Here is a 23,694-nt window from a genome sequence, read left to right as displayed (position 1 = left end):
TCCACGGCCTCGCCCCTCCCTCTCACTGTGATCTCCTCCAGCCCTACAATTCTCTGAGATCTCTGCGTTCCTCCAGTTCTGGCCTCTTGCACCTCCCCAATTATAATCGCTCCACCGTTGGCGGCCGTGCCTTCAGCTGCCCGGGCCCTAAGCTCTGGAATTCCCTCCCTGAACCTCTCCGTCCCTCTCTACCTCTAAGATGCTCCTTAAAACCTATCTCATTGATAAAGCTTTGGGTCACCTGTCCTACTATCTCCTTATGTGGCTCGGTGTCAAGTTTTGTTTGATAATCGCTCCTGCCTTGGGATGTTTTACTATGTTAAAGGCGCTACATAAATGCAAGTTATTGTTGTTGAGATTGATTGATTTGATGATGAGACCCATGTTGCCAGTAGAAAGGGAGTGAAGGGTTATGGCGAGCGGGCAGGGAAGTGGCTTTGAGCCCAAGATCAGCCATGATCTTTTACGTAAGGAAACTACTAGGCACTTGGTCTAAGCGTTAAACAAGGCTTTAATCAACTGTTTTACAACATGGAGGTCTAGTTGTGTCCTTCACTAGTTCCTGTTAAGAATGTCCTGCGCAAGCTGGGCCCGTGCCCGAGTATTTATACTCTCCCTGGACAGCGCCACCCGCAGGCCGCTCAGTATTATTTCATAAGTCTTTCTTTCATGAATGACTGATTCATGTCAATCTTATTGAATGGCGGAGCAAGCTCGAGGGGCCGAATGGCCTATTCCTGCTCCTATTTCTTATTAGTTCTTATGTAAATGCTGTTTTTAAGGCTGTTGTTTGCAATATGCTGATCCTCGGCCCTCCCCGGCTGGTGTTCAGTCGTGTTCTTATCTCTAAGCTGTGTCTTCCGACAGTTCCATTTAAGGAGACGCCAAACTACGCCCCGCAGCGGAGGGAGGGACACAACACGCTCACCATCCCGCACATCCTGCAACGGTCCAGCAGCGACAACAACCTCAACATTCCCGAGTGGCTGTCCTTCTCCGCCAGCCAGCCGCCCAGGAACCCCAACGGCACCCTGCGGAGCGTGAGCAGCCCCCGTGGGGGCCGCAGCCGCTCTCCGTCCCGCAGCCGGCAGGTCGAGGACCCGAAGAAACAACCGCGCGGTCGCCTCAGGTACCGGAGCAGTGGCGCGGTGGGTGGGCGGGTGGGGGGTTCAGAGGTCATCCCGTGCTGCTCGCATGCTCGGCGAAGTTAGCGACTACATTGGGGGGTCGAGCAGAACTCTTTCCATTTTGGGCACCCATTGTCCACATCAAACACTCCCAGAACAGGTACAGCACGGGTTAGATACAGAGTAAAGCTCCCTCTACAATGTCCCATCAAACACTCCCAGGGCAGGTACAGCACGGGTTAGAAACAGAGTAAAGCTCCCTCTACACTGTCCCATCAAACACTCCCAGGGCAGGTACAGCACGGGTTTGATACAGTGTAAAGCTCCCTCTACACTGTCCCGTCAAACACTCCCAGGGCAGGTACAGCACGGGTTAGATACAGAGTAAAGCTCCCTCTACACTGTCCCATCAAACTCTCCCAGGGCAGATACAGCATGAGTTAGATACAGAGTAAAGCTCCCTCTACACTGTCCCATCAAACACTCCCAGGGCAGGTACAGCACAGGTTAGATACAGAGTAAAGCTCCCTCTACGCTGTCCCATCAAACACTCCCAGGGCAGGTACAGCACAGGTTAGCTACAGAGTAAAGCTCCCTCTACACTGTCCCATCAAACACTCCCAGGGCAGGTACAGCACAGGTTAGCTACAGAGTAAAGCTCACTCTACAATGTCCCGTCAGACACCCCCTACTGCACCAGCATGACATTTTCCTTGGCTCTGAAGCCCCTGAGTGAGACTGGCACTTTAGTGCCAACTTTGGCACCGTACTGTGGTACGGGCACATCTCCAAAGGGAACCAGGTTGAAACTGCCCAGCTCCCAAAGCTCTGCTCATTAGGCTCCAGCGTACTTGCTGTAGCTTTTGGGCGTGGGAAGTGTTGTAAGGATCGGCGAGTGAGTAATAATGCAGCTCGAGAACGGCTTCCAGCTCTGCTTGTCGAGACCCGGGGGAGACAGTTAGGTGCCGGAGGGAGCTCAGTGAAGAGCCACGAGGCTGACTGCGAGTGTCAGGAGCCTGAGTGATGAGAACAGGCTGGAGAGCCGTGGACTCTTCTGCCTGGAAAAGAGGCACCTGATGGATGATCATATTGAGGTTTATGAGATAGTAAGGGCATGGAAAAGATAAATCTGGAAACATTACTTCAGATTAAATTGCAAAAGTAGAACAAAAGTACACAGATTCAAACTAAGAACAAGAGGAGGCCAATCAGCCCCTCGAGCCTCTCCTGCATTTCAATGAGATCATTGCTGATCTGTATTTTAACTCCATCTACCTGCCTTGGTTCCATATCCCTCAATACCCTTTACCCAACAAAAATCCATCACTCTCGCTATTGAAATTTTCAATTGACTCCCTCCCAGCCTGAACAGCTTTTTAAGGGAGAGCGTTCCAGATTTCCACTACCCCTTGTGTGAAGAAGTGCTTCCTGACATCACCCCTGAACGGCCTGGCTCTAATTTTAAGGTTACGCCCCCTTGTTCTGGACTCCCCGCCCCCTGCCACCCCCACCCCCACCCCACCAGAGGAAATAGTTTACGACAGCAAAATACTGCGGATGCTGGAAATCCGAAATAACAACAGGAAACGCTGGAAATACTCAGCGGGCCAGGGCAGCATCCGTGGAGAGAGAAACAGGGTCAACGTTTCAGGTCGAAGACCCTTCGTCAGAACTGGAAAAACAGCAGGAAATGGAAAGCAAGTTTAGGGGCTGGGAATAGGGGGAGGGGATGAAAGAACAAAAGGGGAGGTCAGTAATAGGTTAGAAAGCAGGAGAGATTAAGAGACATTGAGAGATATTAAGAGATATAGGGGGAGGAATTCAGTAGGCTGCACCACCCGTAGGCGCCTTAAGAGGGCGCTAAGTGGGTCACAAGCCCACGCCTCCCCGGGCGCGGCACTTCCCACGCCTCCCGCTAAATTCCGCGGGACGTTAGTGGTGGCGCTACCCGTTAGCGCTATGCTGCTATCGATGATGTCATCGGTGTGCGCAGCGCCTCGCTGGCGCCCCGGCCGCGATATTTGGCAGCGCCCCCTGATTCACCGCGCCGGCTGCATTCCAAGAACCCGGCACTTCTCTTCGGTGCCGGGTTCTTTTGTCTGCACTCCCGATCCTCGGGGGCCCAGCTGGGCCCCAGGTCGCGCTGCACAAGGCCCCTCCCCTTTAAGAAGGGGAGGAAGGCCTGCAATACCGCAGGGCGACGTGCCGCAGCGTGTGGCACTGCGGCACGTTGCGCCACGATATTCAGTCGCAGCGCCCCAAGAGGGATGTGGGGCGCCTCCAGTAGCGCCACGCTTCCCTTTGGGGCGCTACCACTCAATTTCCAGCGGGCGGCCGCGAATGCTTCCGGGGCGCTACTTTTAGCGCCCTGGCGAGGCTGGCGCCCCAATTTCTCCCCCATAGTTTCTCTCTCTCTACCCAATCAACTTCTTCAATCATCTTCAACAGCTCAGTTAGATCAGCCATTAATCTTCTACATTCAAGGGAATAGAAACCTCGTCCATGCAACCTGCCCTCATAATTTAACCCCTTTCGCCCTTGTAAGAGATAATTGTAGGATGTATCTCAGGGAGTTCCTCACACAAAGAGTAATCACTGTGTGGAATAAGCTCTCTCACACAGCAGTGGAGGCATAAACCGTGGAGTCATTTAAGAAACAATTGGATGTCACAATGGCAGGATTTTGGGATCCCTCTGGATCAATGAATTAAGATGGGCTGAATGTCCTCCTTCGTCTGTCATGATCTGGTGATGCACAGAATACGCCACTCAACATCTGAGCTGGTGACTCCCTCATAAATAAATAAAAAAATAAACCGGGCTCAGTGATACACACTCCGTGACAAGCTGCAGGTCACAAAAGGAAATCCCTCCTTAAAACAATTTTACTTTTTTTAACTTACAAATTATCTTGAAAGGGGAAAACATTTGCAGGGTAATGAGGTAAGGACAGGGGAGAGTGGGACTAATTGGAGAGCTCTTTCAAAGAGCCGGCACAGGCACGATGGGCCGAATGGCCTCCACCTGTGCTGCATCACTCTGCGGTTCCCGCTCACCGCCTCCATCTAGTGGTTCGTGACGTAAAAAAAGTACTAGGCACTTGGTCTAAGCGTTAAACAAAGCTTTAATCAACTGTTTTACAACATGGAGGTCTAGTTGTGTCCTTCACTAGTTCCTGTTAAGAATGTCCTGCGCAAGCTGGGCCCGTGCCCGAGTATTTATACTCTCCCTGGACAGCGCCACCCACAGGCCGCTCAGTATTATTTCATAAGTCTTTCTTTCATGAATGACAAGATTCATGTCAGTTCGCTTATGGAGAGGTTTTGCCTGCCCCGCTGTGTTTGACAGTCTTGGTACAGCTGACTGGCGGCCCACAGGGGCATGTCACCGCGGGGTGGGGGGGGGGGCAGCTATGGAGACCGTCCCTCACGGGAAGGAAGGGAGTGAAAGAATGACCTTGGGCCCTATCGTTTCAACGGCGTTCCTTTCTTAATGGGTGCTGGGGCAGCTTCATCTCTGAGTAGCTGTCCCTCGCTGGGGAACTGGAGGAGAGGCAGCAACAACATCTCGCAGCCGGAGAGGCCCCCGGTGAGGCGCCAAGTTTATCAGGGGGTCAGAGGTGAAGAGGAAATGGGTCACGACCCCCCCTCCCCGACCCACCCCATCACTGATCTTATTAAGATGGCTGCCTGTCCATTTTCAAATCCCACAGCCTCACTTCAGGCTCGAGGTGCTCTCACAGATGATGCTCGGAACTGCACTGGTGCAATGCCGACCTTTGCCTGCATGCTCGGCCCCCTCCCCAGATCCCTGACCTCCCTCCCCGACCCCCACCTCCCCGACGCCTTTCCCCTACCCTCAATTTCCCCTTCCCTCGACACCTTTCCCTCCCTCCCTCTTCCCCCCGCCCCCACCTCCAGATTCCTGACCTCCCTCCCCGACCCCCACCTCCCCGACACCTTTCTCCTACCCTCAATTTCCCCTTCCCTCGACACCTTTCCCTCCCTCTTCCCCCCGCCCCCACCTCCAGATTCCTGACCTCCCTCCCCGACCCCCACCTCCCTGACACCTTTCTCCTACCCTCAATTTCCCCTTCCCTCGACACCTTTCCCTTCCTCCCTCTTCCCCCCGCCCCCACCTCCAGATCCCTGACCTCCCTCCCCGACCCCCACCTCCCTGACACCTTTCCCCTACCCTCGATTTCCCCTTCCCCCAACACCTTTCCCTCCCTCCCTCTTCCCCCCGCCCCCAACCCCCCCACTCCTTTCCCCCACCAGCTTCGACTATGCAACATAGCCCTTTGTAAAAATTACAACTGGGACATTTTCTGCCTGGCTTTTGTGTGTCAAAATTTGTTTCCCCTGCCCCGCCACCCCCCACCCACCACCTCTTCGAAATGGGACTGTGGAGGGAAAGAGAGAGAGCGACAGAGATGGAAGGAGGGAGACAGCGTTCGATGGCAGGAATGACGTATGAGGAGAGATTGGGTCGATTAGACTTCTATTCGCTAGAGTTTAGAAGAATGAGAGGGGATCTCTTTGAAACTTATAAAATTCTAACAGGACTAGACAGACTAGATGCAGGAAGGATGTTCCCGATGGCGGGGAGTCCAGAACCAGGGGTCACAGTCTAAGGATAAGGGGTAAGCCATTTAGGACAGAAATGAGGAGGAATTTCTTCACCCAGAGAGTGGTGAACCTGTGGAATTCTCTACCACAGAAGGCAGTTGAGGCCAATTCATTAAATATATTCAAGAAGGAGTTAGATATTTTTCTTAAGGCTAAAGGGATATGGGGAGAAAGCAGGGACAGGGTACTGAATTTGGATGATCAGCCATGATCTCATTAAATGGCGGAACAGGCTCGAGGGGCCGAATGGCCTCCTCCTGCTCCTATCTTATATGTTTCTATGGGAAAGGGAAAGACAACGTGTCGGTAACGGAGCTACTGTACAGCAAGATGTCTGTTCTCGATGTGTTGCTGACCAGCTCCCTGGGTGTGAGACTGTTCTTGGGTTCAGGAGGAGGCAGGTTGTCCGCTGGTGAACTGGTGTGACGTGTGCGTGGCACTTCTAACCCGTCAGCCTCAGCACTCCCCTGTAGTACAAACATGCCGTTCATAAATTAGCGAAGAGAGACCCGCCTTGCCCAATAAGCAGAGTCAGAACTGAGAATCGCAAAGTAAAGAGACTGCAGAGTAAGTTCTCCCAGAGCAGACAGCAGCAGAAAGTGGAAACACGTTGCGTTTGATTTCTGTATCCCTCTCCCTCTCTTTCTGCGTGTCTGCGTGCGTCTCACTGCTTCCCTTTGTATCTGTGTGTGTCTGTCCTCTCTCTCTCTGTCCTTTCTCTGTCTGTCCTCTCTCTGTCTGTCTGTCCTCTCTCTGTCTGTCCTCGCTCTGTCTGTCTGTCCTCTCTCTGTCTGTCTGTCCTCTCTCGCTCTCTGTCTGTCCTCTCTCTCCCTCTCTTCCTCTCTCTCTCTCTCTCTCTCTCTCTCTCCCCCTCTCTCTCCCCCCTCTCTCTCCCCCCTCTCTCTCCCCCCTCTCTCTCTCTCCCCTCTCTCTCTCTCCCCTCTCTCTCTCTCCCCTCTCTCTCTCCCCCGCTCTCTCTCTCCCCTCTCTCTCTCTCTCCCCTCTCTCTCTCACCCCTCTCTCTCTCCCCCCGCTCTCTCTCCCCCGCTCTCTCTCCCCCGCTCTCTCTCCCCCGCTCTCTCTCCCCCCTCTCTCTCTCCCCCCTCTCTCTCTCCCCCTCTCTCCCCCTCTCTCTCTCCCCCGCTCTCTCTCCCCCGCTCTCTCTCCCCCTCTCTCTCTCCCCCCCTCTCCCCCTCTCTCCGTCTCTCTCTCTCCCTCCCTCTGTCTGTCTCCCACTCCCTGTTTCACAAACACACACATAGAAACATAGAAGATAGGAGCAGGAGTAGGCCATTCGGCCCCTCGAGCCTGCTCCGCCATTCAATGAGATCATGGCTGATCATCCAAACTCAGTGCCCTGTCCCTGCTTTCTCCCCATATCCCTTGATCCCTTTAGCCTTAAGAAATATATCTAACTCCTTCTTGAATATATTTAATGAACTGGCCTCCACCGCCCTCTGTGGCAGAGAATTCCACAGGTTCACCACACTCTGGGTGAAGAAATTCCTCCTCATTTCAGTCCTAAATGGCTTACCCCTTATCCTTAGACTGTGACCCCTGGTTCTGGACTCCCCGACCATCGGGAACATCCTTCCTGCATCTAGTCTGTCCAGGCCTCACAGAATTTTATAGGTTTCGATGAGATCCCCTCTCAATCTTCTAAACTCCAGTGAGTATAAGCCCAATCGACACACACACGGAATAAGGTGAGACCGCCCCCAAATCCCCCCCTGCTTTGAGTGAGAACCAGACATCCGTGGCTGCCGCTGCCACTGTGGATCTTGAAGCAATGTCCTCGGCCTCGAGGAGCTGGAGGCTGCCCGGGAGACTGACCGTGACGTCTATCTTTGTTTGCAGCTCGGCGAACAAGGACTCCGCCGGCGGGACGCTGGGCCGGGTGCCGAAACGCAAGCTGTACAGTGCCGTCCCGGGCAGGGCCTTTGTGGTGGTGAAGTCGTACCAGCCACAGGGAGACGGAGAAATCCAACTCAACAAGGGCGAAAAAGTCAAAGGTTTGTGCGAGAGAGAGAAGGGGAGTCAAAATATATTGTCATTTTTCTCTTCCGCCCCACCACCCCCCACCCCTCCACCAGGCAAGGGGCTGCATCTTTCTGGGGGCCATCCCACGGTCCCCCATTACCATACCATACATGACCTTTCTTCATGATCGCCCCTGTTCCATATCCATTGGGGCGGAGGGGTGCGGGGGAGGCCGTTGTAACTGTGCTGATCCAGTCCGCAGGTGGTGTTCCCATCCACCACCGGCCCCCACACACGCACGCACTCTTTCGGAAGGATGTGAAGGCCCTTGAAAGGGTGCAGAGGAGATTTACCAGAATGGTTCCGGGGATGGGGGCTCTTAGCTACAAGGACAGGTTGGAGAAGCTGGATTTGCTTTCATTAGAGCAAAGTGATGTAAGAAAACTACTAGGCACTTGGTCTAAGCGTTAAACAAAGCTTTAATCAACTGTTTTACAACATGGAGGTCTAGTTGTGTCCTTCACTAGTTCCTGTTAAGAATGTCCTGCGCAAGCTGGGCCCGTGCCCGAGTATTTATACTCTCCCTGGACAGCGCCACCCGCAGGCCGCTCAGTTGATTCATGTCACAAAGGAGGTTGAGGGGTGATTTGATAGAGGTGTACAAGATTATGATGGATTTGGATAGGCTAGGCGGGGAAAGGCTGTTCCCGCTTGTTGATGGGACAAGGACGAGGGGACACAGATTTAATGTTTTAGGGCAAGAGAGGGATGTGAGGAAAATCTTTTTTACGCAGCGAGTGGTGAGGAGCTGGAACTCGCTGCCGACAGAAGTGGTGGAAGCGGAGACACTCAGGCCCCGATTTTCCCCGAGCCGTTGGGCGGGGTTTCAGGCATGTGGGGGGGGGGAAATTCTGAATTTGGGGGTCCCGACACCATCCCACCCAAAACCCCGCCCCACGCAACTTTCAGGGGCGGCAGGTACCTGCCCTGTACTGGGACCCGCCGAAACCAGGCAGGAAGGGATTAGTGCCAATTAACTGCCTGTTAACAGGTAGTTAACGGGCAGTTTTTAGCCTAATCCCTATTTTGAGGGGTTACGTGTGGGATTCCCGACGGCTCCAAACCACGCCAGATTAGAGCAGGCGGGCCGTCGGGTTGAAGGAGTTGGAGGGGTCGCGATGTCGGCGCTCAGGTGAGTGATGGGTGCATGAGTGCAAAGGTAAGTGTTTTTGGTGTGTCTAAAGTGTGTAAAGAACTTTTACTTACCTGTACTTACCTTCACAGCCTTTCTTCCTGTAGCCGTCGGGAGCCCATCACTCAGCCGGCACTTAAAGCTGAACGGCTGCGATCTGTGAAAAGTGACAGCCTTCAGCTTTGAGTGCCGGTGAGAGTTCGAACTGAGTCTGTGCAGAAGGACTCATGTTAGAACTCAGACTGTCAGTGTTTGGCAGCTTCAAACAGGTGTGAGACACTGATATTTCATCTGTCAAGAAATCTTGACAGATGAAATTTCAGTCTGTGACGTCACCTGTTGCCGGGTGGCCCTTAATAAGAACGTAAGAACATAAGAAATAGGAGCAGGAGTAGGCCAATCGGCCCCTCGAGCCTGCTCCGCCATTCAATAAGATCATGGCTGATCTGATCCTAACCGCCAATCCACTATCACAGAACCATCTCCTGAATCTAACAGAATTAGACACACGAAATAGGAGCAGGATCAGGCTACACGGCCCCTGGGCCCGCTCCGCTACCCACAGGGCCATGACCATTCCGAACCTAGACTCATGTCCAAATTCCTGCCCGCTCCCCGTAACCCTTAATTCCCTTTACTTCTAGGAAACTATCTATTTCTGTTTTAAATTTATGTAATGATGTAGCTTCTACAGCTTTTTGGGGCAGCATATTCCATGGACCTACCACCCTCTGAGTGAAGTAGTTCCTCCTCATCTCAGTTTTGAAAGAGCAGCTCCTTATTCTAAGACATTGGCCTGCTGAGCCCGCTGGGCGGGCTTAACAAGGTCAATCAAGGGAAAGTCGCGCGGATTGGCCGGACATCGATGTAGGCGGGTCAAAAACCCGAAGGTTGAAGTCCCGCCTTCTTCCCGACAGGTTCGGGAAAATCTACCCCTCAATGCTTTCAAAGGGAGACTGGATAGGCACTTGGGGGAAATAAACTTGCAGGGCTACGGGGATAGAGCGGGGGAATGGGACTGACTGGATTCCTCTACAGAGAGCCGGCACGGACTCGATGGGCCGAATGGCCTCCTTCTGTGCCGTTATGACTCTTTCAGTCTCTGCCACAGAAAGTGACTGAAAGAAATTTCCCTATTGGATTTATTCGTAACTATCTTGTATTTACAGCCCCCTAGTTTTGGACTCTCCCGCAAGTGGAAACATTCTCTCCACGTCTACCCTGTCCAACCCATTCAGAATGTTAAGGGAGGAAGGGGTGGTGGCGGAGGGTGGGTGGGGGGTGGGGGACAGGCGATTTTAACCACACCCACCCAGCGGACACCGGGCAGTTGAAATCGCCCGGGTTGCTTGTCCGCCGGAAAGCCCTCGTGCTGAATTTTAACGTGCAGCCGGGGCCAGGACGCCCCGGCCCAAAAGCCGGCGGGGTCCTTCTTTACGTAGGCGTGTCGAGTACTGATGACGTCATCGGGGAGGGGGCCGACGACAACCTCAAACTGCCGGCCTGAGCGGAGAAACCGAGGAACCGTGCCCAGGAGAGGCCCGAGCGGGTAGTTGGGGCCCGGCTGGAGCAGGAGCAGGCCTCACCGGGAAAGCTTAGGCCTCGCGTGCTGCGGACTCCCCTAAGCGCGTGTCCCCCCCCCCCCCGCCCCCCCCACTGTCCCATCTGAACGCGAGACGATCGTCGGAGGCCGATCCCGGCCACCTCTCGGTGGGAGGCCTCAAGGCCAGGCCAATGATCTGCTCGCTTCGCGGCAAAAGTAAGACAAACACCCCCCACCCCCCACCCCCCCGCCAACCTTTTTTTTTTAGGTTTGAGCCTCTCCATCCGAGGCCAATTCATTTCAGACATTGCTTGTCACCATCTCCGAATCAACGGTCACAGGTTTCCGGTCGCAGGTTCCCTTGTCCTAGACTCCCCGCACCAGCGGAAAAAGTTTTTCCCTATCTACCCGATCAATTCCTTTCAAAATCCTACAAAAGCTCAAATCAAATCACCCCTTAACCTTCTCTGTTCCAGGGAACACAAGCCTAGTTTATGTAATCACTCCTCATAATCTAAGGGGGAATAATTCAGTTGTTTGCGCCTCCCGTTAGCGCCTTAAGAGGGCGCTAATGGGGCGCAAAGCAACTAGCGCCCGGGCGCGGCGATGTTTGCGCCGTTCATGAAATTAACTAGACATTTTGCGGCGGCGCTAAACACTACCGCCACGATCTCCTGCGCCGGCAGTTCGTGACGTCAGTCGAGTGCGCAACGCCCCGGTAGCGCCCCGGACCGGATATTGAGTGGCGCCCCCTGCCTTACCGCCTGCCGCTAGCAACGACAGGTTGAGGGGAGCGTTATGCTGTCAGAAAGGGACTAGGGGAGCGCTATTTAAAGGCGACCGCTTCCTGCCCTTTTTTTGTCGGTGACATTTTTGCACCACACATTCTGAGAGAGAGAGAGAGAGAGAGAGACTTCTGGAGAGATTCAACGCTGTGTGAAGGAGTTTTGAATAATGAGCAGCACTTTGCAGGTTTATTTTGATTTGCCCTTCCTTGCTTCGCCAGCGCTCTGAGGTAGCGCCTCGCTCCTCGGCCTTTGCGCCTTAAGACAGGTGTGAAGAGCCTGATTTAGCGCTCCAATCACCTCCAGGGGCGATAAAAGCCAAGTTTGCCGTCGGAGGTGATAATTAGCGCCAGGCGCTAAACTTTGCGCACGGCCGATAATGGCGCCCCAATCCGGGCGATACTGAATTTTCCCCCCTAAGTCTTTCAAGACTGAGCTCGATGTATTTTTGTCGGGTAAGGGTATCGAGGGATCTGGAGCAAAGGCAGGTGAACGGAGTTGAGGTGCAGATCAGCCATGATCTGATTGAATGGCAGAACAGGCTGGAGGAGCTGAATGGCCTCCTCCTGTTCTGAAGAGAAAGACATGCTTCTCAGGCGATGTGCCCAGTTGTTTGGAGTAACTCGGGCTTTTCTCTCTGTATCGTCTAAAATCCTTGGGGTCTCAGTGGTTCGGTGCACGGTCTGAGACTGAGTTATACCGTCCAGGAAGGTCTCTGGTCCAACACCAGGTCTGTGTTGAGAGCTGATCTCATCTGAGCCTGCTACAAAAGGCCTCTCTTCTCCCCCCACCCCCATCCCCCACCCATTCCGCCCCCTACCCTACTCCCGAGCTAGGGGAGGAGGGGGGTGGGGAAAATCCTGCTCCTAATTGCAATGACTCTTACTGGACATCAGGTGGACAGCCGTGCGGTGATGCACCCTGCAGTCGAATAGTTCACCAATTGGCATGACGGGCCGAATGGCCTCCTTCTCTGCTGTAAGGTTCGATGACACAGTGGGGAGTGGGACTAAGATTCCTCGACACAGTGGGGAGTGGGACTAAGATTCGTCGACACAGTGGGGAGTGGGACTAAGATTCGTCGACACAGTGGGGAGTGGGACTAAGACTCCTCGACACAGTGGGGAGTGGGACTAAGATTCCTCGACACAGTGGGGAGTGGGACTAAGATTCTTCGACACAGTGGGGAGTGGGACTAAGATTCCTCGGCACAGTGGGGAGTGGGACTAAGATTCCTCGACACAGTGGGGAGTGGGACTAAGATTCCTCGACACAGTGGGGAGTGGGACTAAGATTCGTCGACACAGTGGGGAGTGGGACTAAGATTCCTCGACACAGTGGGGAGTGGGACTAAGATTCGTCGACACAGTGGGGAGTGGGACTAAGATTCGTCGACACAGTGGGGAGTGGGACTAAGATTCCTCGACACAGTGGGGAGTGGGACTAAGATTCGTCGACACAGTGGGGAGTGGGACTAAGATTCGTCGACACAGTGGGGAGTGGGACTAAGATTCCTCGACACAGTGGGGAGTGGGACTAAGATTCGTCGACACAGTGGGGAGTGGGACTAAGATTCGTTGACACAGTGGGGAGTGGGACTAAGATTCCTCGACACAGTGGGGAGTGGGACTAAGATTCGTTGACACAGTGGGGAGTGGGACTAAGATTCCTCGACACAGTGGGGAGTGGGACTAAGATTCCTCGACACAGTGGGGAGTGGGACTAAGATTCCTCGGCACAGTGGGGAGTGGGACTAAGATTCCTCGGCACAGTGGGGAGTGGGACTAAGATTCCTCGACACAGTGGGGAGTGGGACTAAGATTCCTCGGCACAGTGGGGAGTGGGACTAATGGGACAGCTCCTTCAAAGAGCCGGCACGGGCATCGATGGGCCGAATGGCCTCCGTCTGCGCCGTGTCGTTCTGTGATACTCGTTGTCTAGGATTACATTGTGAAGAAAAGGTGTTGGGGGGGCCAAAGTCCAAGAGGGGTAGGGCCATTCATGAGAGAAGGGGAGAAAATCGGAGGGTTAGGGTGGTTTATGGTCGGTGGGGTGGGAGGTGGAATTATTCTCCTCCCTCACTTTGAGGAAACACCTCTGGCCTCGGCTTGTGTCACTGAGCAAGCTGAAGGCTGTAAGTTGGTGTTGAATGAAGCCGGTTTCTACATTGCTGGTGACCTTGTTCTATTTAAGTGATTGGCACAGAAAGGCCTCAGTGCAGAGAGTTGGCGGGTCGCTGTCGAGCTCTAATGCGAAGTGCAGGTCGGGTATGAGTGACGGCGCTCCGATCCTTGGTGGACCGGGCCAGGGCAGGCGTGGCGTCGCATGCCATTGGCCAGCACCGCAGCCCGACCCTCATGAGGCACTATTTACAGCTCTGGCCTGGATCTCCTGCTCACTCCTGTTGCTGGCTCCCCAGTGTCCTGTGTTCATTCTCTCTCTCTTCTCATTGATGTATGAGGCTGCCGTGACCGTGTGGGGAGTTCTTGCTTTTTCTCTCGTTCTCTCTCTCTCTCTCCCTCCGCCCAGCCCTCAGTGTTTTTTTTTCTCTCCCCATCACTGCTTCTCAGTCTGTCATCTTATATAAAAACAGAAAATGCTGTAAATACTCAGCAGGTCAGGCAGCACCTGTAGAGAGAGAAACAGAGTTAACGTTTCATGTCGATGACCCTTCATCTCTTTTTCTTTCTTTCAGTCTCTCCCTTGCTCATCCCTCTCCTCGCTATTCTCTTTTTCTCTCTCTCTTTCCCCTGTCCTCCATTCTTTTCTATCCTCCACTTTCTCCATCACGGGTTAGATACAGAGTAAAGCTCCCTCTACACTGTCCCATCAAACACTCCCAGGGCAGGTGCCGCATGGGTTAGATACAGAGTAAAGCTCCCTCTACACTGTCCCATCAAACACTCCCAGGGCAGGTACAGCACGGGTTAGATACAGAGTAAAGCTCCCTCTACACTGTCCCATCAAACACTCCCAGGGCAGGTACAGCACGGGTTAGATACAGAGTAAAGCTCCCTCTACACTGTCCCATCAAACACTCCCAGGGCAGGTACAGCACGGGTTAGATACAGAGTAAAGCTCCCTCTACACTGTCCCATCAAACACTCCCAGGGCAGGTACAGCATGGGTTAGATACAGAGTAAAGCTCCCTCTGCACTGTCCCATCAAACACTCCCAGGGCAGGTACAGCACGGGGTTTGATACAGAGTAAAGCTCCCTCTACACTGTCCCATCAAACACTCCCAGGGCAGGTACAGCACGGGTTAGATACAGAGTAAAGCTCCCTCTACACTGTCCCATCAAACACTCCCAGGGCAGGTACAGCACAGGTTAGATACAGAGTAAAGCTCCCTCTACACTGTCCCATCAAACACTCCCAGGGCAGGTACAGCACAGGTTAGATACAGAGTAAAGCTCCCTCTAAACTGTCCCATCAAACACTCCCAGGGCAGGTACAGCACGGGTTAGATACAGAGTAAAGCTCCCTCTACACTGTCCCATCAAACACTCCCAGGGCAGGTACAGCACGGGTTAGATACAGAGTAAAGCTCCCTCTACACTGTCCCATCAAACACTCCCAGGGCAGGTACAGCACGGGTTAGATACAGAGTAAAGCTCCCTCTGCACTGTCCCATCAAACACTCCCAGGGCAGGTACAGCACGGGGTTTGATACAGAGTAAAGCTCCCTCTACACTGTCCCGTCAAACACTCCCAGGGCAGGTACAGCACAGGTTAGATACAGAGTAAAGCTCCCTCTACACTGTCCCCATTAAACACTCCCAGGGCAGGTACAGCACGGGTTAGATACAGAGTAAAGCTCCCTCTACACTGTCCCATCAAACACTCCCAGGGCAAGTACAGCATGGGTTAGATACAGAGTAAAGCTCCCTCTACACTGTCCCATCAAACACTCCCAGGGCAAGTACAGCATGGGTTAGATACAGAGTAAAGCTCCCTCAGATTTGCTCTACCTTTTTTTGAACCATGGCCCAGCCAAGGTTTGGCCGGCATCCCTCTGAGCTGTATCTATGGCCCGAGGGAGGAATAATAGGGGCAGTTGTCTCCTCTTGGACACAGCCCTGTGCCTGTCGGGAGCCCAGAAGGAGGCCGCGAAGGACGATCTGGTCCTGCAGTTCCTTGCGTTCCTACATAACCACAATCCGCCACGATCTTATTGAATGGCGGAGCAGACCCGAAGGGCCAAATGGCCGACTCCTGCTCCTAATTCTTATGTTCTGCAGGAGGAGCCAGAGAGCAGCAGTGGTATCGAGCAAAAATCCCTCACGTCTGTTTAGTGCCTGTACCAGCCCCAATGAGCTCGGACTCCTGGACGGATTGGGGTGGGATTGTGAGAGTCTGTGTCCTCCCGCGGCAAGCTGCGGCGTTCGTAAACTTAAAGAAAGAACTTCCATTTCCATAGCGCCTTTCATGTCCTCGCGCTGTTGCAAAGCCCTTTACCGCCAATTAATGCCTCGTGAAGCGCAGCCGTAGCTTTTCTGTCGGCCGACGTGGCAGCCGACGTGTGCGCACAGCAAGATCCCACAATCGTCCGTGAGGTGAATGACCAGTTCAGCTGTTTTGGTCGTGTTGGTTGGGAAGGTGAACTCACCTGCTGTTCTTCGAATAGTTCCACGGGACCTTTTACGACGTTGCATTTATATAGCGCCTAGCACATAGTGAGAGGTCCCCAAGGGCGCTTCACGGGGAAGCGTAATCGGAGGGAAAAAAAATTGACACTGAGCCCGAGAAGGAGGTATTGGGATGGGTCAAAGAGGTCAGTTTTAAGGAGCAGTCATAAAAGAGGGGAGCGATGTGGAGAGGTTCAGGGAGGGAATTCCAGAGCTCCGGGCCCGGGTAGCTGAAGACACGGCCGCCAATGGTGGGGCGAAGGAAATCGGGGCATGCTCAAGAGCCTAGAATTGGAGGAGCGCAGAGATCTCGGAGGGTTGGAGGAGGGCTGGAGGAGATTACAGAGATAGGGAGGGGCTGAGACCAGGGAGTGATTTGAACACGAGGATGAGAATTTTTTGTAAATTTAGCTGTTGGTGGGCCGGGGAGCCAGTGTAGGGTCAGCGAGCCCAGGCGCACCAACATCAGTGTTCTTGCTCAGGCCAACATCCCCAGCATCGAAGCTTTGACCACGCTCAATCAGCTCCGACGGACGGGTCACATCGTCCGCATGCCCGATACGAGACTCCCAAAACAAGCGCTCTACTCGGAGCTCCGACACGGCAAGGGAGCCCCAGGTGGGCAGAGGAAACGCTTCAAGGACACCCTCAAAGCCTCCTTGAAAAAGTGCAACATCCCCACCGACACCTGGGAATCCCTGGCCCAAGACTGCACAAAGTGGAGGAGAAGCATCCGGGAAGGCGCCGAACACCTCGAGTCTCTTCGCCGGGAGCAAGCGGAAGCCAAGCGCAGGCAACGCAAGGAGCGCACGTCAACCCAAGCACCTCACCCACCCGCCCCTTCAACCACCGTCTGCCCCACCTGTGACAGAGACTGCAGGTCCCGCATTGGACTCATCAGTCACCTGCGAATTCAATTTTAATGTGGAAGCATCCTCGGTTCCGAGGGACTGCCTAAGAAGAAGAAGGATGGGTGACCGGGACGTGATTGATGTGCCTCAATAATTCCGAGACTCGATGTTAGCGAAACAAAACAAGGCTTTTATTAACTTAGAAGGTAACACGTAGTGGAGAGAGGTATCTTCCATCCGGAGGGCTGCAGTACTGGATATGAGGCCAGACTGAGCTTGCTTACATAGGGGCCAGGTATGGGTGGAGCCCTACACACAACACATTCCAATATACAATACAATGGTGAGGGAACGGAACTGGGGGAAGGGAAATGAAACTGAAACCGACCACAGTCACAGGCAGTGATGAATGGAATATTTCATCACAGTGGTGTGCGTTAGGATACAGGGTCTTGGAAAGAGCTCAAGTTGACGGAGCGTGGAAAATGCCCCGCTGAGAAGGCAGGCAGGGCCTCGGTTTAACAGCTCACCTAAAAGATGGCACCCCCCGACAGTGCAGCACTCCCTCTGCATTGCCCTGAAGTGTAGGACCCAGATTACGTACTCAAGTGCCTCGAGTGGGGCTTTGAGCCCACGACCTTCTTTCTCGGAAGTGAGAGTGCCACTTAAAAAAAAAAACCTACTCCAGTAACCTTCAAAAACACCTCGCTAACGTGACACCGTTTTATTGATTCCCTACTTACTGGATAATCTCTACTTCAGCGTGTCGTGTGAGATTGGCTGGGGGAAGGGATCACCTGCTGGGCTTTTTTTTTGTGTCAACTGAGATGAGGCTGCCTTTGCGGCCTACTCGGCGATGAAGGGAAGTGTTACGACGGAGCCGGTGACCTACAGACCCCAGTTAAGCCTGCACAGCTCGCGCAGTCGGGACTCTTGCCGTGGGGCCCATTTACTTGCTCCCGTGGGCTTGCCTCGCACAAAGCAATTGGTCCGCGGGGGAACCCCCACGTTCGCTGCCCTTGGTGTGAGAATCAGCCTTCGAGCCTACAATCCTCCTGTGTGTAACAGCCATTAACCCTCTGAGATTACCATGGCAACATTAACCCTCGGAGATTGCCATGGTAACGCTAGATTCAAACAGCCCAGCGCCACTCCCTCCATTGATCCTATCAGCGCTGCTTGAAATAGTTGACAAAAAAAGCAGGCACTTCTTCAGCCACCTTCAGCAACTCATGTCAGCTGAGGGCTTTTGTTCAACTGTTGCCATGGGAACTGAGCTCGTGCCAGGTGAGAAGGTCAAAATGTGGAGAAATGCTCATTTCTGTATTTCAGTTTTGCAATTCATGTTATATCACAGTCTGTTTAGGTATCTCCATTTCCCTGTGACTATTTGGTTGTCCTATCCTCTCCACCTACCTGCCAATCTTCATTTCTCTCTCTCTCGCTCATCGTACAGTATAATATCAACTATCTGACTCGCCCCAGAGTCTCGATTTCTCAGTTGCAACCATTCATTCTCCTGCCATTTTGTCTCCACTTCTCTTTCCCTCTCCCTAACTCTCCTCTCTCCCCCCCATCTCTATTTCTGTAGCTCTCTTTACCTTCTATTCCATCTCTAGCTTCTCTTTCTGCACCTCTTCCCCATACCTATCGCTCTCAAGCTAACGCAACTCTTTCTCCCTTTCTCTTCCTCCCCCCGCCCCTCTCTTGCTGTCTCCTCTCTCTGTCTCTGCCTCCTCGCTAATTTCTTTGCCTGTACTCTCTCTCTGCTCCCCTCTCTCTCTGCCCCCTGCTTTCTCTCTTTACCCCTAACATTCGCTCTCTCCATATCTCCTGGCATTTCTCTCTCAATTGGCTCACATTCTGACTTGGCGCTCCCTGGCTACACCCATCTTCCCTTCTCCCATCTCCCTTTTTACCTCTTCCCCTGCCTCTTTCTTCCCTTAGCCATCTTCTTCTCTACCTCTTTCCATCTCTAACTCCTTTCTTCCCCCTCTTTGCCTCTCTCCCTCTCTCCTCCTCTCCCCCTCCCCTTCGCTCTCTTCTCTTTCTTCCCTCTCTGTCTCCTCTCTGTTGTGTGTCAACTTGAATCAGCTGGCCACACCTGCCTCTGTGCTCACAAGTGCCATAACTGGATCCTGGCTCACTGTCCAGTACAGTACTGCGGACGTGCTGTACTGTCGGAGATGCTGCCGTTCAGCTGAGATGTTAAACTGAGGCCCTGTTTGTCTATTCCAATGGTTCAGATGGATGTTCAGAACCCCATGCCACTATTTGAAGAAGAATAGGCCCTGGCCTGGGCTAAAAGTGTTGAATTATGAGGACAGTTTGCATAGACTAGGCTTGTATTCCCTCGAGTATAGAAAATTAAGCAGTGATCTAACTGAGGTGTTTAAGATGATTGAAGGAGTTGTTAGGATAGATGGGGGGAAAAAACTATTTCCCCTGGTTGTGGGAGAGGGGAAGTGGAGTCCAGAACAAGGGGGCATAACCTTAAAATTAGAGCTAGGCCGTTCAGGGGTGATGTCAGGAAACACTTCTTCACACAAAGGGTAGTGGAAATCTGGAACTCGCTCCCCCAAAAAGCTGTTCAAAATTATGAGGGAATTTGATAGATTATCTGGTGATTGCTGTTTGTGGGAGCTTGCTGTGCGCAAATTGGCTGCTGTGTTTCCTACATTACAACAGTGACTACACTTCAAAAAGTACTTCATTGGCTGTGAAGCGCTTTGGGACGTCCTGAGTTAGTTTTTCTCACCCTCATTTCCTTGTCTTTCTCGCTCCCTCTCCCCCACATCCCCCATTTTATGTATTTCTCTCACCTCGCAGTCCGCTTGACTGAGGGATTTGCCGGGGAAGTTCTGGGAACAACCAGCGCGTGCAGGTTCAAGACCGCAATCCCGAGATGGGAGCTCGGGAATCTCTCAAGTGAGAGTGCCACTATTTGTAGGAGAGTTGGCCAGTGTGTTGGGCATTGGATGGCTGCGCCACAAGCATCGCCACCCTTGAAGGGCACGACCCCTACCTCGAGTTTAAAAACTCAGGCCTTCACACCACCTGAATCCTTCTCATTGTTTGTCGACGAGATGCGGAAAACCCCTAGGTGCCCTGAGAAGGCGGCTGGTGAACTCTCCCTGAACCTCTGCAATCCTGGTTGACGTAATAAAACTCACTACGCACTTGGTTCGAGCATAAAGCAAGGCTTTAAACAACTTGTTTCAGAACATGGAGGTCTAGTTGTACTTCACTAGTTCCTTGTCTTTACAAAATGTCCCTGGAAAGCTGGGGCCAACGCCCGAGTATTTATACTCCTTGGATGGTGCCACCAGCTGGCCGTCCAGTGCTATTTCATAGGTAGTTTCTCGATGATGAGATTTATGACACTGGTGATGATGGTATTCCTGTTCTGGTGCTCGCTTGGGAAACTCGCCCTTCACCCCTTTGAATGGCTGCGGGGTCGGGTGAGCTGGGGGAGGTGGTGGGAAGAAATGTTTCGCCATAATGATCTGGCCATCATGAGTGCGGGGCCAGCTGGTCTTTTCTTGCCCGCTAATTTCACATCATGCCCGTACGAATCCTTTAAAAAAAAAAAAAAAATTTGTTCTTGGTATTTGGGTGATGCACTTATTGCCCATTTCCAGTTGCCCTGAGGAGATGGCGGTGGTGGTGGGCCACCACCTTGAACTACTGTGGTCCTTTTGGTGGTGATCGGTACAACAACAACTTGCATTTATACAGCGCCTTTAACATAGTAAAACGTCCCGAGGCGCCGCACAGGAGCGATTATCAAACAAAATTTGACACCGAGCCACATAAGGAGATACTGGGACAGATAAGCAAAAGCTTGGTCAAAGAGGCAGATTTGAAGGAGCGTCTTAAAGGAGGAAAGAGAGGTAGCGAGGAGGAGTGGTTTAGGCAGGGAATTCTAGAGCTTAGGGCCCAGGCAGCTGAAGGCACGGCCGCCGATGGTGGAGCGATTATAATCAGGGATGCGCAAGAGGCCATATTGACCCGATGGTGACGTAGGTCCAAGTCTGGATGGTCTGTGACTTGGAGGGGGACTTTGGAGGTGATGGTGGTCCCATGACGTTGCTGCTTTAGTCCCTCTTGGGTTGGAGAGGAGATCGGTGCTGTCGGAGTAAGCGGAACTCAGCGATGTGCCACACGGATGGGTTGCTGAATGCCCCCCTACTTCCACCCTGCATACACTTGAGGTCATCCAAAACTCTGCTGCCCGTGTCCTAACTCGCACCAAGCCCCGTTCACCCATCACCCCCTGTGCTCGCTGACCTACTTTGGCTCCCGGTTGAGCAACGCTTCGATTTCAAAATTCTCATCCTTGTTTTCAAATCCCTCCATGGCCTCGTCCCCCCTCCCTAGCTCTGTAACCTTATCTGAGGAAGGATGTTCTTGCCATGGAAGGAGTGCAGCGAAGATTCACCAGGCTGATACCTGGGATGGTAGGAATGACGTATGAGGAGAGATTGGATCGATTGGGCTTGTACTCGCTGGAGTTTAGAAGAATGAGAGGGGATCTCATCGAAACTTATAAAATTCTAACAGGACTAGACAGACTAGATGCAGGAAGGATGTTCCCGATGGCGGGGGAGTCCAGAACCAGGGGTCACAGTCTAAGGATAAGGGGTAAGCCATTTAGGACAGAGATGAGGAGGAATTTCTTCACCCAGCGAGTGGTGAACCTGTGGAATTCTCTACCACAGAAGGCAGTTGAGGCCAATTCATTAAATATATTCAAGAAGGAGTTAGATATATTTCTTAAGGCTAAAGGGATCAAGGGATATGGGGAGAAAGCAGGGACAGGGTACTGAATTTGGATGATCAGCCATGATCTCATTGAATGGCGGAACAGGCTCGAGGGGCCGAATGGCCTACTCCTGCTCCTATCTTCTATGTTTCTATGTTTCTCCTCCAGCCCTATAATCCCCCTAGACCTCTGCGGCCCGCCTATTCCGGACTTTTGAACTTCCCTGATTTTAATCGCTCCACCATTGGCGGTGGTACCTTCAGCTGCCTAGGTCCTAATCTCCGGAATCCCTCCCTAAATCTCTCTGCCTCTCTACCTCTCTTTTCTCCTTCAAAACCTACCTCTTCTAGCAAGCTGTTGGTCATCTGCCCTAACAGCTCCTTACGTGAAATAACAACAGAAAATGCTGGAAATACTCAGCAGGCCAGGCAGCGTCCGTGGAGAGAGAAACAGAGTTAACGTTTCAGGTCTGGGACCCTTCATCAGAACTGGAAAAAGCTGGAGATGTAACAGATATTAAGCAGGTGCAGAGACGGGGGTTGCGGGGGCGGGGGGGGGGTGGTTTAGGAGGGGAGGAAGGAATTGGAAGAATATACTGTACTTTTGTAAGAGGCAGGAAAGATAAAATGTTGCAAATGGGAGTGGCAAAAATCATACAGCATGAATTATCTGAAATTGTTGAACTCGATGTCGAGTCCGGAAGGCTGTAAAGTGCCTAATCGAAAGGTGAGGTGCTGTTCCTCGAGCTTACGTTGAGCTTCATTGGAGCAGTGTAATAGGCCGAGGACAGAGAGATCAGAGTGGCAGTGAAGCGGAGAATTAAAGTGACAGGCGACCGGAAGCTCAGGGTCCACCCTTACGGAAAGCGGTCGCCCAATCTGCGTTTGGTCTCCCCAATGTAGAGGAGACCGCATCGTGGCTCAGTGTCAATTTTTGTTTTCTCACTAACACTCCTGTGAAGCGGCCTTGGGACGTTTTATTACGTTAAAGGCGCCATAGAAATATAAGTTGTTATTGTTGTTTGATGCCTGTTCATTCTTCCTGGCCATGCCTTGATGGAGCAGAGGGGCGGGGGGAAGGAGGGAGAAGTAATGCCAGTCAGCATTGGATGCCAATGGATCCGGTCGGTGCTGGACAGTCCCGTCTCGCAATGGCCGCCCGGTAATATAAACAGCTGGCGCACCAGAGACGGCAGAGAGTCTGGTTTATAATCGCTGCCTTAAAATAAAAAGGAAGAACAAAGCACCCTGGGGGCCCCCTGTCTGGTTTTTGAGTGGGCAGGAGTTGGCACCTCCAGATACCTCGCGCAGAGCGGACGGGAAAATGAAAAGCGCGCATCGCCTCGAGCCCGACCTGCCCGAGAGCGTGAGTCCGAGCCACCAACGGAGACAAAAACTCTCTGCAGCGTCATCACCGTCTCTTCCAGTTCGGCACTCTGACTGTGTGGGGTCCACGGTCTCCGAAGACGTCATCAGCACTCTTCAAAGAATGTTTGTTTTTTTGGGGGAAAGAAAGAAGAAAAAACAGACCAAAATAGACTCGACAAAAGAAAAGGATTGTCCAAGCTGACTGGAGATTTGCGTAACCAGTTTTTTAAAAGAGGGCTTCCTGACTGCAGGAAGCCTCGTACGAAATGCTCACAGCAGGGATGACGCGGTGAACAATATGTTATTTACTGTACTTGCAGGACGACCAGACAGGAGCATAGCCTGAACAAAACTCGAGCAGCTCTACATAAGAGCATAAGAAATAGGAGCGCCGCCATTCCACAAGATCATGGCCGATCTTCTACCTCATCTCCACTTTCCCGCCCGATCCCCGTATCCCTCGATTCCCCCAGTATCCATAAATCTGAAACTGAAAGATAAAGACTTGTATTCGCCTTGTGCCTTTACCACATCTCTCCGAAATCTCTCAAAGCACTTTGCGTACAAATGAGTTCCTTTGAAATGCAGTCACTGTTTTGGTAGGCAAAAGAACTGTCAGCCATCCAGGGGCAAAACTTGCACGGCTATGGGGGAAAGAAGATGGGAGTGAGACTAATTTTTTTTTAATTTGTTTGTGGGATGTGGGCGTCGCTGGCGAGGCCAGCATTTATTGCCCATCCCTCATTGCCCTCGAGAAGGTGGTGGTGAGCCACCCTCTTGAACCGCTGCAGTCCGTGTGGTGAAGGTGCTCCCACAGTGCTGTTAGG

General features: G+C 52.6%; 1 protein-coding gene across 1 annotated transcript in view; it reads left to right on the top strand.

The window, feature by feature from the left end:
* LOC147099528 (SH3 and multiple ankyrin repeat domains protein 2-like) overlaps nt 1-23,694 on the top strand; it is a 177,446-nt gene that overhangs the window by 64,245 nt on the left and 89,507 nt on the right. The window contains exons 5-6 of the mRNA XM_085969757.1: nt 868-1,129; nt 7,613-7,767. Coding sequence (XP_085825883.1) covers nt 868-1,129; nt 7,613-7,767 — 417 coding nt within the window. The remainder of the gene's footprint in view (nt 1-867; nt 1,130-7,612; nt 7,768-23,694) is intronic.

The sequence above is a fragment of the Somniosus microcephalus genome, chromosome 28 (assembly GCF_052327205.1).
Source record: "Somniosus microcephalus isolate GS21.2 chromosome 28, FLI_Smic_1.0, whole genome shotgun sequence".
Classification (NCBI taxonomy): domain Eukaryota; kingdom Metazoa; phylum Chordata; class Chondrichthyes; order Squaliformes; family Somniosidae; genus Somniosus; species Somniosus microcephalus.
The sequence above is the reverse complement of the archived record's forward strand: the minus strand, read 5'-3'. Positions and strand labels throughout refer to the sequence as shown.